The sequence below is a fragment of the Palaemon carinicauda genome, chromosome 21 (assembly GCF_036898095.1).
Source record: "Palaemon carinicauda isolate YSFRI2023 chromosome 21, ASM3689809v2, whole genome shotgun sequence".
Lineage (NCBI taxonomy): Eukaryota > Metazoa > Arthropoda > Malacostraca > Decapoda > Palaemonidae > Palaemon > Palaemon carinicauda.
Window position 1 is genome coordinate 57,335,322 of NC_090745.1, and position 22,464 is coordinate 57,357,785.

The 22,464-nt window shown below is 34.2% G+C and overlaps 1 protein-coding gene across 1 annotated transcript in view; it reads right to left on the reverse strand.

Moving 5' to 3' along the window:
• LOC137615283 (capping protein inhibiting regulator of actin dynamics-like) overlaps window positions 1-22,464 on the reverse strand; it is a 542,330-nt gene that overhangs the window by 22,578 nt on the left and 497,288 nt on the right. The window contains 9 exon segments of the mRNA XM_068345017.1: window positions 808-967; window positions 1,367-1,493; window positions 1,894-2,016; window positions 3,859-4,053; window positions 4,425-4,566; window positions 13,114-13,243; window positions 14,656-14,840; window positions 14,843-14,882; window positions 15,414-15,530. Of these exon segments, the coding sequence (XP_068201118.1) occupies window positions 808-967; window positions 1,367-1,493; window positions 1,894-2,016; window positions 3,859-4,053; window positions 4,425-4,566; window positions 13,114-13,243; window positions 14,656-14,840; window positions 14,843-14,882; window positions 15,414-15,530 (1,219 nt within the window).

Sequence of the window (22,464 nt, forward strand, 5' to 3'; positions counted from 1 at the left end):
ATTATGAAATGTAGCTGTTAGCTCATGAAGTATACAATACCTCATTAAAGATATCTTAATCCTGTACGTGGAAGCTAATATTCCTTTTCAGGAATGGTTGCAAAACGGACAATTGATAGGTTTCCTACTTAATTATTCATTAAAGATTACTAATTTATTTACCACAAAATACATGTTTTACAACTTATCAAAAATGGATCTGTTCTAAGGATGGGGTAATTAAATTCACTATTTATATCAGCTTCAAATCAAAATCAGTCAATGCTTTAAAACGGTTTTACAAAGATTTCCTATCTGTTTTTTTTTTGGCAATCTTGTGACAGTTAAAAGATTATTTGAGAGATTTTATATCATACACTACCATAGAAGTTTCTTCAGAATTCAAATGGTTTCGAAGTTTTCACGAATCTCATATACTTCAACCACATAACTCTTATTTTTACTTTATTCCATCGTCGGATTCTATAAGCATAAACTATATATATTTTTTTTTAAACCTCTAAGATGGATATTTTGTCTGGACGATATACAGTATAACTATTAAAAACTAACCAAAACAAGATATAAAACACAAAACGAAAAATAAAGTTACAGTGTAATGATTTTGATCCCTTTCTTGTAAAATTGCACTAAAAATAATAATGGCCAGCATGACTAAATAAAAAAATAAGTTTTGATTAAATACAATCATAAGTTTTGCGTTTTGTAGGAACACGAGCAAAAGAGGACGTTTTTGCTTAACGAGGTTTTTAAGAAACGTGCAAAAAGCATCCTTCCTATCTGAAAATAAATCTCGCATTTAATTACCGGTGAGTTTCTTCATCAAAGCAGGAACTGGAGGCGACGATGACCTGTTCTCCTGCAAGGCACTGATGACTGGAGACGTTACAACATCATCGTTATCGTCTCTCTCTTCTTCTTCGTCTTGTTTTTCTACGATGGACTGCGAGCATGGCGTGGGAGGAATCTGCCCAAGACACCCAGCACAGTATTGAATTGATATCTACAACTACCATAGAAGTCAGTTACAGTTACATGAAGTTAGATTTGAGCTCGGGAATATATCAATAAAATTTTCGTCAAGTCTACCACAATTTGTTGACGTTATCGGCAAAGCATTTCAAGTGTTTTGGTAATTAATATATATATATATATATATATATATATATATATATATATATATATATATATATATATATATATATATATATATATATATATATATATATATATATCCTGAAGAAATCCTATAAAAGAAGACAATTCTGTAATATGTCTCAGGTTCGATGTAAAAGTTACTTTCTTTGTCTAATCCTTAATTTTTCATGAACTGGACTATATTGAATGGAGCTTCATGCGCACTGACCTTTGCAGTTTCAGGAGTCTGAGGACGAGGCAAACTTGGAGTAATGGAACCTTTGATTGGAGGCCATTTCCTCATGGATGCTGGCGAAGATCTATTTAAGCGAACCCTGTCTCTTGGAGATGGCGAGCTTGAGGGAAATGGAAATTAATTTCCATTACAAAATTGCTTGTTAACTGAAAGTAGTTTATGCAACTGGCTGATATAGTAAAACTGACTGATGGTATAAAGAGAAACACTCTTAATAATCCTTCAAGAATCATATCCAATAACACTCAAGTGAAACATTGTGTTTGCTAAAATTAATGTTGTTTTATAATAAATGAGAAGTGGAATGATTGGAATTTATTTTCAACGAGATACAATATTCACGTCTTTCAAGGAGAAAAAAACTGTTACAGAAATTGTAGTACTACAACTATATATAAAAATAAGATCGTATGATGCGGTGGTGATAGAGGCATGGTTAATTGCAGTAGAATTAGTACTAGTAGAGCACCGACGTTAGTACTGGCAGTTATAATACTTACCGAGAGAGGTCAGATGACAATGACTCTTGGCGAGATTTATCCCAAGTCTTCCTGCGGCGACGCTGAGGCTGTGGAAGATCGCTTTCTTCTGTGCCAGTGTCTCGATCGCATCGACTAAGTGACCTTCAACCAATAAATAACAATTAACATTGAATTTTCAGATTTTATAGATTTCTTATGTGTTTTCACTCTTCTGTTGATTGAAAATTTACATTTTGACTTGGCCGCAATTAAGTCACTTCATTCATTTGTAACATATTTCCTCAATATATTATAAAAGTTACACATGAATTTCTTAACGAATAATATGATTACATCCAAAATCAATAGTCAGGCTGAGTTAGCGTGCAGCAATAATGTATTAATTAAGTATTTCTAGGCATGTAAAAAACAATAAATTCAATACAGTAAAATGCAACTAAATAAATTTACAAACAATAGATTCACAACAAAGAACCATACTTCATTCTTAATATTCAATGAATGCATTATAATTCTAGGCACCAATTCAGCAGGAGAAGACTGTTGAAGCTTGAATCTAAAACACATTGATTTTAATGAGACCTTTAAAACAGCCTGTGGTCGTAGCCATACGGTCTATCATAAAATATTGTACATTTCTCAAGGCACTTTTGCAGTTACACGATAATTTCTAATCTTTAAAATACTTCATACTAAATATGCAAGTAGATCATTCCATAAAATGTCCTCAAGTACTGTAAGAAGAAGTACTTCAATCCCTGCTTGTTTCTCTAGTGTGTTCATGAATAACCCCAAACCACAAACCACAAACCATAAATCACAAACTGAATACTACATCTTGGAAAACTTTGCATCCTATTAGAAATATCGAACAAGTTTTACTGTTTTTCATATTGCTTACATATAAAATGAAAACAAACATAATCCTTATTATATAAAAAATAAAACAAATCTATAAAAGGATTAAACTATGCATTTTTAGAATCAAGGGAAGAGAGGAAAGTATTCATGTAAGCATCCATTATATTTTATAATGTACTTCTTAAGAGATAAAATACTGAAAACATGTAATTAAAGTGGTGACCTTTTTCTATCAAGCTTGTCTTAGGGAGCAAGTTGACAAATAAAACGAAATTTACAATGTGTGGAGATGAATCCCTTTCATTCTTAAGTGCTTGTGTCCAAAATAAATCTAGCACCAGATTATTATCAAATAAAACTTGCTTTGTGCCTATCGACATACAACGATTTTAATGATAATAGGCAAGCATTGCTAAAAATCCCTGGACAGGCAAAAATCAGTTGGCATATGGATGAAAACGTAATAAGAGGAATCAGTATATAAAAATAAAAATAAAAATAATCTAAAATACTTTAAAATATTCTATATTAAGTGAAATTCTAAGAAACTAGTAATAATCTACAATTCAATCAAATAATTTCTTCGAATCTTAGGCAATGAAAATACTATCTCCAAACTAAACCTACGTAAATTCATAAAAAAATGGAGTTAGAATGAACTTGAACAAGGTATTTGTGGTCATAGAAAGTATCTGGAATTCAAGGGTTCTTTTGTATGAAGGGTAATATGTACACTTTCGATGGTCCCTAAACTAAAATGTTTTCTTTGCAGAAGTTATAATATATAACAAAAACTGCAAGCAGTCCTAAGAGAGATCAAAAACACATACGTGAAACTTCATATCTCCTCCTTCTCTTTCTTTTTATGCACTTGTGTACCTATTGTTCTTAATCTTTGCCCATTACTCTCGCCGCTGACTTTTGCACTTCACTGATTTTTATGTTTAATGATCAAGATGAGAAAACAGAAGCATATTGTTATTTGAATGACATAATTTGATATCATTATGAAAGGTTCATCCGTATCAATGCATAAAGGATACCTACGGTTGGAATGATGAACAAGAATATAATTTTCACAATAAAAGCAAAAGTCACTAGAGGAGATTCCCAAAACCGTACCTCGTAATCCTCCTTCTGAGCCTTCTCCCAGAGTATGGATCCTTTTCAGACTGCTTTCTGTATGGCCTATCACTGTGGTTATGTCCCCAGGCCGGTCTGGCATCGCTACTGTGGCCACTATCCCTCGGCAGAGAGGTAGAAGGAGATTTATTTCTTCTAGTACCTTTTCGCTTCGTATCTCGTCTGGGGCTGCTTCTGAAACACCACGTATAAAAACAAATTGTTTTATATCTACAGCTTTAGTATTTCTTTTGCGAAATGTGTCATAACATGTGACAAATTGAAAATAGGGGTTTATTTCCTCTAGTACCTTAATTCTTCGATTTTTTCCATATTTATATAGTCATAGATCTCCAATAACAATTTCACCTATCAGTGGTAGTTTACGTTTACGATATGGATGAATCATGTACTGAAATTCAGTTAGAAAATGAAAATTTTGGCGGTTACCCATAATGATTGGAGTTTGAACAGTGCCAACCCACTCCTGATCACTCAACCATGGATTCTGTGCTGGTGAGGGTAAATGCTGTTTGAAGTGATATTGCTATAAAAATCTGACTAACCTCTCTGATACCGGTGTATCACACTGAATGCCACATTCTCTAGAAGGAGGTCCACGATACTTCGTAGGAGTAATAATCCTGTCTGTTATGTATTCTGCTTGAAGGTGGTCAGGAAGTAAGAGAGATGGCTGCCTTTGACCAGCTGTGGAAGAATGGTATCGTTAGTAAGAAAATTAATATTCGAAAAGATAAAATAGTCCCTGTTCTTTCAAGTTACCCGAAAGCCATGGGTCTGGTGACAATTCCATCTACATAATACTGTTAGTGTTGCCCACTGCATACAAAAAAAAAAAAAAAAAAAAAAAAAAAAAAAAAAAAAAAAAAAAAAAAAAAAAAAACACCTAACGTGGCTATTCCTATACAACTACTGAACCACCAACCAAGTCAAAATATGGAAAATAACATATACTGTACTATGAAAATAAATACATAAAAATAAATCATTACATTTTAATAAAGTTACTCACCTTGACGTTAATGAAATTCTCAAGTATGTGCATAGAAATTTACATTTTATTTCTTTTCGTTTAAAAAGTAAGTGCTTTCCAAAGATTACCAGTAAGCATTTACAGATAGTGGACTGAAAAAAATTACCTGAAGTTCCTTAAGAAAGATAAGTATACAATGATCCTTTATTTGGCTTCCTACTTATTCGTACATACAGTAGTACCTCAGTTTTCGAGTGACAGTAAATACTTGCAAACAGTTTAAAATACAAAAATCAAAATTGATTTACGAGCCTTATTTTGGTCTGCGAGTAAAAGTTTCCATTCATTTTTGCATTTTTTGTGGACGAAATCAGTCCCGTGGTGCACCCATAAGACTATCACGTAAAGTTCACACCGCGTTGTAATTTTTACCCCATTTTCATACCCTTTTAAAGAAAAGGATTAAACAGCCATCTCTAGATCAGTTCCTTGTCAAAATTGAATGTAAGAGTGTAAAAATGTTTGACATAGATTAAGTGATTCAGTAGTAGCTAACATCTTCAAGAGACAGAACTCCCGATATTTATCAGATACGCTCATGAAGGCAGATTCTCCTTTCAAACAGTAACTCCTCTTTTTCCTCTCTCATCTTCCTCACGCCAACCACGTCTCCCCTCAAAGGTAACATGCATGTTAATTTGTCAATATTTTTTTTTTCATTGTGAATTACTAATTTATTGTATATGTATTTTTATGGTACTGGTTAGAATTTGTTCAATAAATTCCATTACAAACCTTTAGAAATGAGTGTATATGAATATTTATGGACTTCTGACATGCATCGAGGGAATTTCTTTTATTTCTTATGGGAAATATGAGTTACTATTCCAAGTTACCGTACTTATATAAAAAATAAATGTTAAGTAGATACAGCTCATGCTCGGTAATATGAAATAAAGAAAGTCACTAAAATTATTAGTCAACACGATGAAAAAATCTTTTATAAAATAAATGACATATTGAATAAAATTGCATCTCTCTTTACTGCTCATAAATCTCGGGCGTCAGTATAAAATATTGATGCAAATATTCTTCCGGTGGCTGAATTCAAAGTCACGCTTTCTCAATGGAATAATTTATGGCCCTTAACTTTTTCTGAACTCACCCTTTTCCATTTCCTTACCACGATCTCCTACTTTTCTGGAACTCTCTCTTTACTATAACACTTTCTCCCTTCCTGAAGGGTACCTCACCAGTCACCATTTTTCATTTTCGTGGAACAGAAGGGACCTGGAAGTCGCTCTACCGTGTTCTATCTCGCCCTTAAGACCATGTCCCACAGAACTATGGATGAAAAACAAATAAATCCAGGATGCTAATTTTTCTGGTTTCCAGCCATTCACAAGCATTCACAGCAAAAATGCACTTTCTTTCCGCAATACTGTGTGAATATGAACTGTATGAAAAATTCTTAGACGCATTTTCAGTGAACATAATCTTAGTTTTACCTCATATTCATTTTCAGTCTCACATTTCTGCTTTCTCTATTCAAATCTTCTATCAACTTTTGCAATTCCATCCATGATTCACTATATACAATCTATATATATATATATATATATATATATATATATATATATATATATATATATATATATATATATATATATATATATATATACTACGACTAGCGAATTACATAAATTCCCAAGCTCCAAAACCCACATTCTTTATATTACATAATCTGATATACATGATGACACAAACACAAAAAAAAAAAAAAAAAAACGGTCATCACCTAAACTTGAATAACTTTTGAAATAAATAAGCAATTCCTTTCATTTTTCAGATTTATCAATAAAAAATAATGTTCTAAGAGTCTACCAAATTCGACCTTCGAGATGCCATGGACTAATGAGGAAAAGACATTTATAGTTGAGGCATATTTTCGGTTGAAGACTATCCATGCAGCTCAATTGGTAATTCAAAGAACGGTTCAGATGTCAAGAATTTCCTGTCAACTCATTGATCTACAAATGGATCAAGTTTAGAACTCATGGGACTGTGCATAACCTCAATTGTAAAGACACTAACAAACAATCACACTGGACGACCAAAATCATCAAGGACACCACACAACATTGCTGCAGTCAGAGGCTCTGTTGTCCGCAGCCCAAGCAAGTCTATGCGACAGCGAAGTCAGGAGCTTGGAATCAATCGGGAGTCCGTGCGGAGAATTTTGAACGCAGATCTCCACCTGTATCGTTACAGGATACAGATTAAACACAAGCTTACACCTGACGACATGAGGAAGCGAGTGATCAGGTGCCAGTGGTTTTGCGACAAGATTAACGCTGTGCCAGACTTCCTTGACAATGTCTAGTTTTCGGACGAGGCACATTTTCTGTTGTCAGGTCACGTGAACTCGAAAAACAATATCTTCTGGGGTAGCACACCCTCTGAGCACTGTTTGCATAGGCCATTACACTCGGTGAAGTGCACTGCCTGGGTTGCCATCTCCAAACATGGTATCATTGGACCATTCTGGTTCGAGGACGACAACGAGCAATCTGTAACAATCAACACCAAGCGATATGTCCAGGTGCTTGGAAAGTTCTGGACAGCACTTGGTCGATTGAGAGGAGTCGTCAGGGTCCTTCAGTGGTTCCAGCAGGATGATGCCACCCCCCACACTTCAAACGAATCATTGGCATGGCTACAGCAGTGTTTCCCTGACCGACTGATCATCCACAGGTGTGACCAAGAGTGGTCGCCGCATTCAGCGGACCTGAAACCCCCAGATTTTTTTTCTCTGGGGATACCTTAAGGACAGGGTATATGGAAACAACCCCCAGACTATCCCTGACCTGAAGGCAGCAATCAAAGCAGCAATAAGAGTGATCCCAAGGGAGGAATGCGGGAGGGTCATCGAGAACTTTGCCCGCCGGATCCAAATGTGCCTGCAGTGCCGGGGAGCTCATTTGGAGCACATTTTGGAGAGCCAGTGAAACAAAGAGTTCTTGTTGTACAGACTTGAAACTTTGGAGATGTCTGCTACACAGGCTTGACCTAATGTAGCTAAAGTTTTGTTTTGATCTAAATAAAACTTTAGAAGTTATTCGTTTTTTGGTGATAACCGTCTTTTCTGCGTTACCCTGTACAAGAAAAATACTACGAGCTCTGTGGATGATACACAACGCCCAGACAATAATATGTATGAATGCTGAATATCTAAACGGTCTCTTTACTTTACACTTAGAACAAAACTGAGTGATTACTTTACTTTTAATGGGAACTATTCTTAAATCAACCTCTTAATTCGGTTTCTAGTTAGGGGATACGAGCAACACTGAGAAAAGTATTGGTGATCGAAATAATACATAATTTACAAAAAATAAATATATTCTATAAAATATAACAAATTCCAAAAAATTAACACCAAAATTAATCACTCGAAATATTAAATCTGAACTAGACCTTAGACTAAGACAAAAAATTATACTCTATAAAAAATGATACCGTAACTTGCTTTACAAGAAATCAATTTATGAAAATATTTAAATTGACAATTAATGAATAAATGACACTTTCACACTTATAGAAAATAAATCAGAATTACACTTACTTATACTTGAACTGATACTGTCACATCCTTTGGCTCACACAAGATTACCGAACAGTTAAGCAAAATTAATTACACTTCACTGTTTTAACCAAAATCTCACAGGGCCAGTTACAAAAATCTATATCACAAAATGTACTTACATTAACACACTATACTTTTAACTTAGACACACAATAATATTACCAATGTTTGAATAACACTATACACGATATATATTGAAAAGAAATCACTATTCACGTTTGAGAGGAAAACACTGTTCAAATTTGAGAGGAGACACTAAGCACGTAGTGGCTGGATAGAGGCTGGCGGATGCACAAATCTTGTGCGGTGTCAGGCTGGATCTCTTCTGTCCACTATGCACTGCTAGGTCCTTATAATTAACTTAATTGACTCTAGAAATTTCTAGTAAATCATTCTTGTAGCATGGGGGCATGGCTCTAACGGAGTAAGGTTGCCAACTTAGCTATTTGAAGAAGGGATACCAACGTTGCTTACAAGGCAACTCTCTCAATTAACTCCGCCCACCTCCTCTCGTAACTTTAAAAAAAGAATAATCTTTAGTCTAGAATTTTCATGCATTTTCCAACCACGTGAAAACATGATGCAATCCCTAGGTGTGTCATACAACATACATTTTAACATACATAAGACTTCGTAACCAAAACTACATTGAAATGAAAATCTAATTCTTTTAAATAATGTAAATTTACATATAAGGAACAGAATGAAAATACAACTAAAGGAATGAAGAAAGTCTTATGTGATTTACATATATTACTTGAATAAATAAGATACATGAATAAAATATTCTGCTCTCGTGAAGACCAGCTTTGTAAGAATATATATATATATATATATATATATATATATATATATATATATATATATATATATATATATATATATATATATATATATATATATATATGATGGTCCCGTGTCTGGGAACCAATCATATAATATTATATATATTACGGCTGGCAAGCTATACAACCTCTCGAGTTCTAAACTCAAGTGTTTGGTTTTACATTAAATCTGTTACACTTGAAAATATTAACACCCAAGCTCTGAGACAGTTAAATAACTCCCAGACAGCAATGCATAAAACACTGAATATCCAAGGGTCTCTTATGTACACTCAAAACAACACTGGGTAATTATTATTACGATCTATTTAAAACCACTTCTTGTTACGATTCTTTAACAGGGGTACGAGCAAATACTAATATTATATGTTTGGTACCCAGACACGGGACCATCATATGATATATATATATATATATATATATATATATATATATATATATATATATATATATATATATATATATATATATATATATATATATATATATATATATATAATGTTTGGATCCCGGGTCCGAGGACCCAAAATATATTATACGATTATGACTCCCGAAGTCTGGGTATTAACAAAAAAAAAAAAAAAAAAAAAAAAAAAAAAAAAAAAAACTATACTACGGCTCGTGACTGGGAACCAAACATATAATATGATATATACCACGACTGGCAAGTTAATTAACCACTAAAATTCCAAATTACCTTGTTTGCTTTTACATTAAAACTGTTACACTTTAAAACATTAATACATGAATTCTGAGACCGTTAAATAACTCCCAGACGGCAATATATAAAACACTGAATATTCAAAGGTCTGTTAAACACACTCAAAACTAAACTGGGTAATTACTTATAATTATTATTAACACTTATTCAACTCTCACTGTGGCTCTTAACAGGAATCGAGCGGAAATCTAAGGTTAAATAGTGATGATTGAAATAATACACTCGTTACAAAAATAGGCTAAATATATTCTATATAAATTACAACACTGAAAATAATAACAATAATAAGTCACTGTTATCCAATAGCTATTGTTCGCAAATTAAGCACTATGTATCTGGAACACATTCTTATAATTCGTAGTATGGATATGTTAGGTATGGTATACATACGGTATACAAACACGATACGTACGCTCCCATTCCGCTACCAACACGCAATTACCCGTGAGTTGCGGATAAAGGCCGAATAGAGCAAACAACAGCGGATCTACTGCATCTGAGCGACAAATGTATTGGGTATGAAATTCGAATGTATTACGAATTACCATTCGCAACCAAAATTTTGAGCAGTTCAAAATCCTGGGAGTGGAAGAAGCAACCAGTGCGGATGCATTGCGTAGGTTGGCCAACTGATTTCAGCATGAATCACGAATACTGAGTATGTTTAGCGAATATCGTTTGGAGTATGTTTAGCGAATGTCGTTTGCTATTCTGTTACCTGCAAGCCCTGAGGGACATGGCCTTTACACATACACTGATGCAAACAATAGCCCCTGCATATAACTCTTAACTTTATTTTGCATTAATTATATTCATCCATGCAAAGTAAAATACACATTTTCCACTTAGTTAAATACTTTTGCTAATATATTTGCCGCTAAAACCTCTTTCCCACTCCATAAATCGTATGACTTGGGTCTAAAATCAATTTCCCTATATGAATATTCTCTGAATATTCGACTGCCAACGCAAGAACTCGTGTCTCACATTACGGTGGGGCATCCATAACAGAACAGGACGCTACAATATTGAGGTTATCACTTTGTCAGCAACGATACTACGAAGTAACATAGTACCGTGCTAATTCTTACAGTTAAGGTATTATGTCAAACGAACAACAAAAATAATCGCATAAAATTAAGAGATGGTACCTATTCTATAGGTCTATACCTTGGTATGATAGGCTCAGTTAACTCACTAGGCTACAATGTATATTTGTATACGCACATAACAGCCCAGCTGGGAAATGAAACCCGAATCTAAAGATTAGAAGACAGCAATTACTGAAATAAAAGAGAAATTTATGAAAAATAGATAACGAACTTTTCTTGAGCCATGCATACAGTAGAGGGTACACACCACAATTGCTTGAAATACGTGAAATGGTTTGCGAAATGAAGAATTGAAAAATGTCAAGATACATACCAAGGAGTCTACTACTGATTCCTTTATAAATATTGACTAACTCCATTATCACTAAAGCACTTTTAATACAATTTTAAATCGATTTTTTTAAAGAACAGGAACAACTACCTAAACATGAATTGTGAAGGAAAACAATGTGTACATTTTTTTCTTTTACTAAGTGACGCATATGAAATGCTAATTTAAACAACAATACTGTGATATGCAGAGTGAAGGATCAGTTTTCAGGCTTCCCAATCTGGCTGTTGTTTAAAAAATATGTTGAGAATTGGGTTCAGGATGTCATTAAGTGCCATTCCTTCTAAAGGGAGTGAAAAATAAGTACTTGAAAGACTTCGAACACATGTTTGGTGTTTTGGGACGACCCTTAAGTAATGTGTGGTCAAGAGACAATTCTCACTCGATTTTATTGCAGATCTGTCACGTGTCAGTACTTATGAAATTTATTCAAATAACTCACCATGATCCAAATTCACACCACATCTTGTAATCGAATAATTTCCGTTTCAAAAGTTCTTTGTCAAATACTGTTTCAGATAACTATTTCAAATAATTACATTTGTGTCCTAGTTAGTGTTTAAAATGTAAAATTCTCGCAAAAAGTCAGGTCTTGAAGTCTGTTAAAAGATGCATGAATTCTATAATTTTGAAAAAAAGATAACCCTTCATACTGTCCTGATGTTTTCGTAATTATGGAGATGTTTATGTAACAACTCTATTGATGTAAAGTTTTTATGTCAATTGTTTTTTGCCTAATGCAATTTACCTTCAATCTGTATAGTTTATTTCATGCTTGATGACAAGACTACAAAAAGAACTGAAATGAGGACATATTAAACAAACGATACTCTCTGGATAGTTTCAAGATTTTTTATATCTAATTTCATATCTATCATTACAGCATTCGTAAATTCCTCGGAGTTTAGGTTTTATGTGGAAATTACGTCTCTTCTGTATTTTGGAAATTTCAATTAATAAAAGATCACAAGTGACAATACTTACTTTCGAGACTACTCAAATAATCTAGCTTGTCGTAAATAATGGCAAATGACCTTCTCAATTATGACTATTCTAATCCACAGTTGAAATTAGACGAGGATTAATCCATTTTCTTTTTTACAGTACTTACGTTTTTCCTCTTTAGATTATACTTTACCCATATTTTCCCTAACGTCTTACTCGCGAGCTTTTGTGGGTTTTCATTTACTTTCCCGAATTCCCAGTCCTATGTTGTATTTATCTACAATATGCTTGTTGACAGTGTCAGTGAGTGACAGTGAATCACCGTGTAGAACACCAAGGGAACAAGTTACCTGAACTCGTTAATGGCCGGTTGAAGAGAAAGAATTCGTCCGGAAGTTGTAATCTGCTTATTAATTCTACAAGAAATATATTACAAGAAAAATGAACACTGAGTAAATTTACATAAAAAGCAGTGTGGAGAAAGCAATGCAAAAATCTATATGAGAACACCAAAAAGGAATAATTTTCCCGATGAATAACAGTTCGAGACCGCTAGGCTCACTGAATATTAACCATGCTCTTTAAAACATTTATAAAAAAACAAGCAAAAAGGAAGAATGTACTTCGGATGAGGTATAAGAATCTAGGCGTTAGGTCATACCTGCCGTGGCACTGAGAAGAGTCAGTAGAGTAGTTCGGTCCAACAGACCCGAGGATGCGAACAGCATCTCTGGTGTTAACCCTAGACTTCGAAGCAGCCTTCCCCGTTCGTCTCCGTCGACTTCAGCAGACTTGGGATAAAAAAAAATAATATATATATATATATATATATATATATATATATATATATATATATATATATATATATATATATATATATATATATATATATATATATGTGTGTGTGTGTGTGTGTGTGTGTGTGTGGGTATACTGTATAGTATATACTCAATAAAATATTTCCTTTCTCCTAGTTACGGTTTGCTTCAGTGCTAAACAAAAGAACTGTTGAATCAGAGATAAACCCCTATGCAACAGATCGACCACCGGCACACATATTCAGTCGTTCACCTTTATCTAGCACCTACTCCTTGCATATGAGCCCGTCAGCCCTCCCATACTTTTCTCCCCACAACTTTTGGGTAGTAAAAATGCCCTCAAAATATCCTTTAAACACTTCTTCGATTTTCAACCCTTTTTACTTCACCTAGTCCGATGCAAATCCACAATATCAACAGCTACAAACTTTCACTTCACTTTCATTAACAAGAGTTAACTCAACAATGTCATTTTACATTCTAAAAGTTCCCTCCGGATCACCTTTCCCTAATATCATCTTTCATATTTACAGCACTAACAAATTCCTACAAAAAACAACCACTTCCATACTTACACTGTCTTGGTTTCATTTTACCCTAAATAATAAACTCTTGCTAACTTGCATGTTCAACCTTTCCTTATTACAAATTTAAACTCTTTTACCGGCATCTAAAACTTGTCTGCAATATCTATAACTGACTCTGTCATGAAAAAAAATCTGCCGTACTAGTAGTTCATAACTAATCAATTTTCATATTCGAAAATTGTGAATCTAATATACCTTGGTCATGCTCAAACATCTCTCATTCCTCATTTTAGATACTCCTAGTCAATCACACACACACACACACACACACACAGACACACACACACACACATATATATATATATATATATATATATATATATATATATATATATATATATATATATATATATATATATATATGATATATAATATAATAATAATAATAATAATAATAATAATAATAATAATAATAATAATAATAAATAGAGAAAACGTTATTGGCGTCCAAAACTCGAAGAGAGCTGTAAGAGTATGAGTATGAATAAACATTCTTGAATATTTTAGGATATAACCTGAGTTCTCTCCAATTTTCATTTGTCTTGGTTAACAGCTAATACATTTCTGGGTAATTGTTCCTCCTCCATTTTCATGACAACGTTAGACCACAACAGCTTTTGATATCTCCAGCTATATTCCATTACAAGATAATCTTTACAAATGTTGTAACCACAACCAGAGTGAAATGTCCCTCACCTTTTGAACCCTTTGTTTTTGGCCAAAACTATCCATAGTTTTAAGATTATTTTCTGGTTTGCTTTAACAATGACGCGCACACCCCCACAAAGAATTAGTTACCTTAGGGGCTCCTTGACTATGAGCTGTTGCTGGTCGAGGTTGTTGCTGTTCTTCGCTCTCTTGTTGACCCGATTGCTCCGACATCCTACGCTGGAGCTGCTGCTGATTTCTTTGAAGAGGTTTCCTTTGAGGCGTTTGGTGTTGCTGCTTGGCAGGAGAATCCTGAGGAAGAGACTCTTCGTCTCTTCGCCCTCTTCGCCTAGGTCAGGAAGCGGATTTCCCTTTTGCTGGAGAAATGTAAGAAATATATTACCGTCTTGTGAAGTATTTCTATTATGAAGTGTCATTCAATATATGAATACATAGACATACACATAATGATAGTACTAAGAATACAATCAAACCAAATGATCTATAGTAAAGAGAGATTGAGGATTTACTTATCATATTCTAAATACCTAATAAACGGATATATATAAAAGAGTGCATATCATAAATAGATAGATACGTATATTAATTTTGCTTGTTAAAATGACATTTTATTTGAAATACTTAATCCCCGAAATATTAGTATTAATTTTTCAGGGAACAATTTCCGAAGAGCTTATTAAAATATTTTATCTTTTACTCAAGCGATTCATGCCGTATTATTTCGATTCAAATATTTCTATTAATCGCAATCGTTTTCAATTATAAATTCGCATGGAATACTCTTTCAAACATTTACTGTATAGATCAATCAATAATCAACAACACTAATGAAAATAAATTCATGATGTCAGCAAGGGGTTATATAAGCACCACTAATGATGACTTACCATAGCAGTGCTTTCTCTCAAGTGTCCGTATTTACTCAACTCCTTCTCTCTTTTTGCTCTGTCTTCTGCTTCTTTGATGGCGGACTGGAGTTTCTTTTGCCTACGTTCCTCGTTTTCCTGTGAACAGAAAATGGCACGATTACCGATTGTATGTATAAGTCTACAAAATGCACACATTCATCTACACATACACACACAGTATATATATATATATATATATATATATATATATATATATATATATATATATATATATATATATATATATATTAAATCTCAAGCTGACTGAAATGGCATTTTCAGTGATTTTTTTATTTGAGTTGGTCACAATTGTGTAAGTGTTGAGCCTGTTGTTCTTTTGAATGGGAATCTAATGAACATAACTGGTAGGCATATCCCTTCTCGTGTGCTAAGTACCAAGTGACAATCAAACCCTGGTTCAGTGATGATTGCAGACGTGTTTATTTGGCGAAGCAGAAGGCCTATCATCTTTGGAAGGGTAAAATATCGGTTCTGACTTAGAACAGCTATACTCCGCTAAGAGTTGTTGCTCAGAGAGTTCATGCTTCAACTGAAAAGGAATACAATTTAACCATAAAAGAAACCCTTTCTGGTACAACCCAGAAACATAAGTGGCAGGCTACCCTTAAATCTACACTCTTTGATGTAGACTTAACAGTTCCTCCTTTACTTAAACTAGATGGCTTTGTCAATCACTGTCCAAAGGAAAAGGTAACTCCTTTGGCTGCCTTGTTTGAAAGTAAGCTGATTAATGCAAAACTCAATCTCCCTCACTCCTGTTTTTATGAAGATAAACTAACTGGTTTAGATTTTCGGTCTCGTGAAATTAAAACTCTCTTGATGGACCCTGATGCTTCTAATTTATCTGTTATTGTCCGCAATTAACAAGATGTTCTTTTAGCATTTATTGGAGAATTAGTAATGTTACTCCATTATGTAAATGTGTCTGTGGTAGCTCTAGTTCATCTGATTACAGCCCAATTTCCATAAATCTCATATTATCCAAAGTTTTTGAACGTCTTTTGACAACATGTCTAAATAGGTATACTGAAGGTCATCATCTGTGTCTAAGTTTGTAGTTTGACTTTCGAAAAGACCTTGAAGCATGTGATGCCCTCCTTATAATCAACAGTGATGTACAGAAATCCCATAATCGTAATCAGGAAGTTCGTATGGATTGGCCTTGATTTTAATGCTGCTTTTGACCTTGTTAATTATGAGGCCCTTGTTTTTAAACTCAAACAGTTGGAAGTCTTTTCTTAGCATCGTGATTCAAGTTTTAACAAATAGTTTGCTAAGAGTTGTTAATGGGCACCATAGTGAGTATAGAGATGTGCTATCTGGGGTTCCTTGGGGTCGTGTTCTTAGGGGTAGGGTACGTTTTGGCGCAGCCGTTTGGGCCCGGCCGCTTAGGCACAGCCGTTTGGGCCCCAGCTGATTTGGCCCCAGTCTATCTGGCGACGGCCGTTTTGGCGCGAAAACATTTGTTTTATATAAAAATCCTACTTCATTTATAAATCTTACGAAAAATTGTCGATTTATAAATTAGGCTGTATGGATGGAAAAAATTACAATATATATATGTTATAAATTGAAAGATAATAGACACATTTAGAAAGAGGAAAACGAGCTTTCTCCTCGTTTAGCTGTTTGCTCAGTCGCTTTTGTTCCTGCCAACGAAGCCTTGCTCATATTTACCAAATAAACTAAATAAACAGTTTCTAGTTTTTTAGTGTACGTTTTTACTCTTTTATGAGTATACTTTTACTTTTCAATAGAAGTTTTAAAGTTTTAAATGACTACGAATTTATCAACAAATCATTTTTACTTTTCAGCAAAAGTTTCAGTTTCGAATGATTATGAATTTATCAACAATAACGTGATCTCAGAAATTATTCTTTGGCATTGGTATGCGATCTATATAGTTTTAATAGGTTAAAAAAAAAGAAAAATAAAAAAAAAGAAAAAAAAAAGGATAGAAAATCTAATGGTTCTTACGGAAGAAATAAAAACATCAAGCTCCGTATGCACTGACAAGCGGTAATGTTGAGCTGTGGACGCTGACATTAATGATTGATTATTATTTATTAGATAATTATTCAGGGTATATGTATTTTTTTTTCTAGAAAATTTAATGATTCTTGCTTCGCCGTGAAGGGAAGCGAGATCGCTAATATCAGGTGAGATCACATACCAAAGCAAAAGCACGACTTTGATATCGCATACCAAACAGCACCGATCTTTAATTTTCAATAAAAGTTTTAGTTTTGAATGATTATGAATTTATCAACAAATTATTTTCAATTTTCAATAAAAGTTTTAAAGTTTTGAATGATTATGAATTTATCAACAAATTATTTTCAATTTTCAATAAAAGTTTTAAAGTTTTGAATGATTATGAATTTATCAACAAATTATTTTTACTTTTCAATAAAAGTTTTAGTTTTGAAAGATTATGAATTTATCAACAAATTATTTCTACTTTTCGAGTTTTGAATGAATTTATAAACACATTTTTCCTAATGTTTTTGTGGCGCCAAATCAAATGGTGCCCAAACGGCCGTGTCCAACTGTCCGGTGGCGCCCAAACGGTCGCGCCCAAACGACTGCGCCCAACTGGCCGCACCCAATAGTCCCACTCCGTGTTCTTGGCCCATTGCTTTTCATACTATATACACATATATGGTATGACATAGAGAACAAGTTCGTTACATATGCAAATAATGCTACTTTTCATCCATCAATTCCAACTCCTAAATGTAGAACTGGGGTTGCTAAATCCCTTAATACAGCTCTAGCTAAAATTAGTAAATGGTGCAAATTATGTGGCATGAAGGTGAACCCTAACAAAACTCGAAGTATGATTGTAAGTCAGTCAAGATCAGTGGCTTCACAACATCCATTGATAATGTTTCTTTAAATCAATACGGTTCTTCAAGAATTTTAGGTGTGATTTTTATAGGAAATTTACTTTTGAGAAACACATTTGGACTGTTCCTTCTTCTATTGCACAAAAATAGGCTTATTGAAAAGATATTTTAATATTTTCGGTGATTAATATATTCTGAAGAAATGTTTCAGTTTTTTAATTTGGCCTTGTTTTGAATATTGTTCTCCTGTCTGGTCTTCAGCTGTTGATTCTCATCTTTATTTTGTTGGACAAGAACTTACGCTCAATTAGATTTCTTATTACAGATCTAGATATTAATCTCTGGCACCATCGTTCAGTTATTTCTTTATGCACGTTGCATAAAGTTTTTACATAACTCTGACCATCATTTACATTCAGATCTTCCCAGACAGTACCATACTGCTCGTAATACTAGCAGTTATGCCTTCTTTATTATAAGGCTCAATTCTAAAAATTTTATCCCAGCTATGACTAAGATGTGGAATGATCTTCCTAATTAGTCAGTTGAATCGGTGGAACTTTAAAGTTCAAACTTACAGATAATGTTTTTAAGTTGAGCAGGATGACATAAGTCTTTCTTTATAGTTTATATTTGAAAGATCTATTTCAATGTTGTTACCTTTCTTGAAATATTTTCTATTAATTGCTCATTAATTCTCTTGTAGTTTATTTATTTCTTTATTTCCTTTCCTTACTGTGCTATTTTTTCCTGTTGGAGCCTTTGGGCTTATAGGATCCTCCTTTTCCAACAAGGGCTGTAGCTTAGCTAATAATAATGATAATAATAATAATAATAATAATAATAATAATAATAATAATATGTATATATATGTATATATACATATATATATATATATATATATATATATATATATATATATATATATATATATATATATGTATATATATATATATATGCATACACATACACACACACATACACACACACACACACATATATATATATATATATATATATATATATATATATATATATATATATATATATATATATATATATATATATCCACAGAAATAACAAAACGCCTTTCTCATCTTGAATGGTGTGTACACACACACACACATATATGAAACTAACGTGGGCACAAAAGAGACCTGGCCCTCTCTTTCTCTCTCTATCCTCTTTTCATTTCTTGCTGTCTTTTCCTTCCTCCTTCTTTCACTCCTAGAATATGGAGCAAAGCAATGATTGGAAGACGTGACCAACATATTGATTCCTTTACTGATGTACACATAAATTCTTGCGCCTGGTTTGAATTGTAAATTTCTTTTATTACTAACACTTTACAACAGACAGACAATCTAGCTAATATCATTCTGTGCAAAGACTTGGTGACCAATAAAAACCCTCGTTAAGACGAGAAATAAAATAAAAAAGATAAGGAATTAACTTGAAAGGAACCTTCATAGAAGAACGACCTAGTTTATGTATTAATCTAAAGTAAGAGGACGGTATTCACCAAGACGATCGAAGAAATACAAATTATACTACACGTATTACATGAAAATATATGCTGTATATGTTTAAAACATCTAACATGAAAACTGATGTCCCTCTGGAGGCAAGATAATAGGAGGATATACACAAAGGTACTGCTAAAAGGTAGACATTGTTGAAGTAATCCATTACGAAAATTTTGAGAAATTTATTCTAATAAGAAGAAAGTAATTGAGTTTGTTGTAAGTATGGTTGGATGTCCGGCATTCAAAAATGAATTTGAAGCAGTGGCCCAAGAAGGCTTGAGACCCAGAATGTGAACTCAAGAAAGTAATGGGAGGAGAAAATGCATAGGATGTGAAATACGGCAGCCTGTAATGAAAAACATCATTCACAATGAATCGAGTAATCACGGGGAAGATTGAAATCCACAATGCCTTACGTGTAATATGACAACGGTTAGAGTTTAAAATTCTGCAGCCAACTTCTGTAGAGAACTTGTTCAAATGTCTGGTTATGGATGAAGAAGGCGAGAGTAGAACACCCTCTCTAAAACTCCAAGCTGTTTACACGAGAAAACAGAGTGGATTTGATAATTCTCCATAGATTAAAATGTTACTATAAGAATGTTATAATATAAGAAATATCATCAATGACTTTAGTTAATTCAAAATGAAGATAGAATTCTAAATCCGATTACAAATTCTGACCGAATTCAAATATAACTGTATAGGGTATAGTCTGGGTTATTTACGATCGACTGGCACATAAGTAAAGCTTATCTAGATGTCAGAACAACTTGGAGGTAAATAGCATGAAAAAAATAAAAAAGATAAGATAACCAAAAGAAAAAATGTGAGTAACAATAAAAATAATAAGTCACAATAATTTCCAACAAAGTCGTTTGAAACTGGAGTTATTCGTATATGATCTTTGTCGTGTCACCACCTGCTAACTTTTTATCGACATTCCAGCATCTCAGCCTCCAGATATGTTTTCTGCAAGAAACTTCTCTCACAATATGACTTCGCCAGAAAGCTTTGCTCAGTCAACACGATCTTTGAAACATAAGCTGTCTTTATGTTTTCACCTTGCGTTCGACATAATCTGACAAATCTTTAAAAATGTAGGCATAGACACACACACACACACAAAAAAAAAACACATAAATATGTATAAAAAACCGGGAATACAATAATCTATGAGTGACTGGGGTTTCCTGTAGCTTTGGCAAAGAGATGATCAACCATAAGTCCTCTTTTTCCAACCCTATTCCAAAACTAAGAAGTTGGATGCTTTGATACTTATTGACCTATTTCTATCGGAAGCATTTTCCTTCACCGGAACCTTCTCCAAATTCTCTTTCATTTCATAATGCCATCCAATCCTTTGACTCTCCCTTTTGACTATCCACTCGCTAAAGGTTCCATCCAAGCCTTCTTTACTCCTTCCTCTCTCATCCTTAGTACATGCCTATACCATCTGAATAAGGAATCATCATCATCTCCTCCTACGTCTATTGACACAAAGGGCCTAGGTTAGATTTCGCCAGTCGTCTCTAACTTGAGCTTTTAAATCAATACTGCTTCCTTCATCATCTCCTACTTCAAGTTTCATAGTCTTCAGCCATGTAAGCCTGGGAATTCCAACTCTATTCTTCTTGTGCCTTGTGGAACCCAGTTGAAAGTTTGGTGTGACAGGTCAAGAATAGGTAGTGAGTCAAAGGCGAGATGAATGCAACTGAGTGATTTTATTACAGACACATTGAGTATATATACACACTAACTCCTGGTAAGAGGGTCAAAAAATACAAACATGCTATTTTTTGTCAAACCGGCAACCGGTTCTGTTAACAGTTAGCAATGAAGTAGGCAGACCGGTTAATACAAGTTGCTGTCAGTGCGAGGGGAGAGCGAAGATACAAAGGATAATATATACAAAAAAGGGAAATGTCGTTACTATGTACTATCATGTAACACATGGGTGGTACATGGCTCCCCCCCCCCTAAAAATGACATACTGTACATGTTAAATAGGGCGCCCTGATCTAGAGCGGGGAACTGTAGGTTGGTCATCGAGCAGGAAATAAGCAGGTTTTAGACGATCAATGGAGACCCAGTCTTCTTTTCCACGTATGTTTAGTAGGAATGCTTTCGGATTGCGTCGGATCACAAGGAAAGGGCCCATGTAAGGGGGCGTTAGTCACCGCTAACGCCCCCTTACATGGGCTAGTGTCGTTGCGTAAGAAGTTGTGCGTTGCAGAGTGCAAGTCTGTCAGTATGTGATGCTTCGCTGGGGGCTTGTAAGTCTGCCGACATGGAGTAAACTTTCCCACGACGTGACGTATGTGCTGGAGATCGTCGGAGGAGGTTGAAGAAGGGAAAAATTCGGCAGGGACGACCAACGGGTCGCCATACACCATTTCAGATGCTGAGACGTCCACGGCGTCTTTAGGAGTGGTCCTTAGTCCCAGGAGGACCCAGGGAAGCTGAGTAAACCAATTGGAGTCCTTGCAGCGGGATATCAAAGCTGCTTTGAGGGTGCGAAGAAAACGTTCAATCATTCCATTGGCAGCGGGGTTGTAGGCCATTGTCTGATGTAGAGTGATGCCCAGGAAGATTCGCTAGTGATGTCCACAATTGAGATGTGAAAGTGGTACC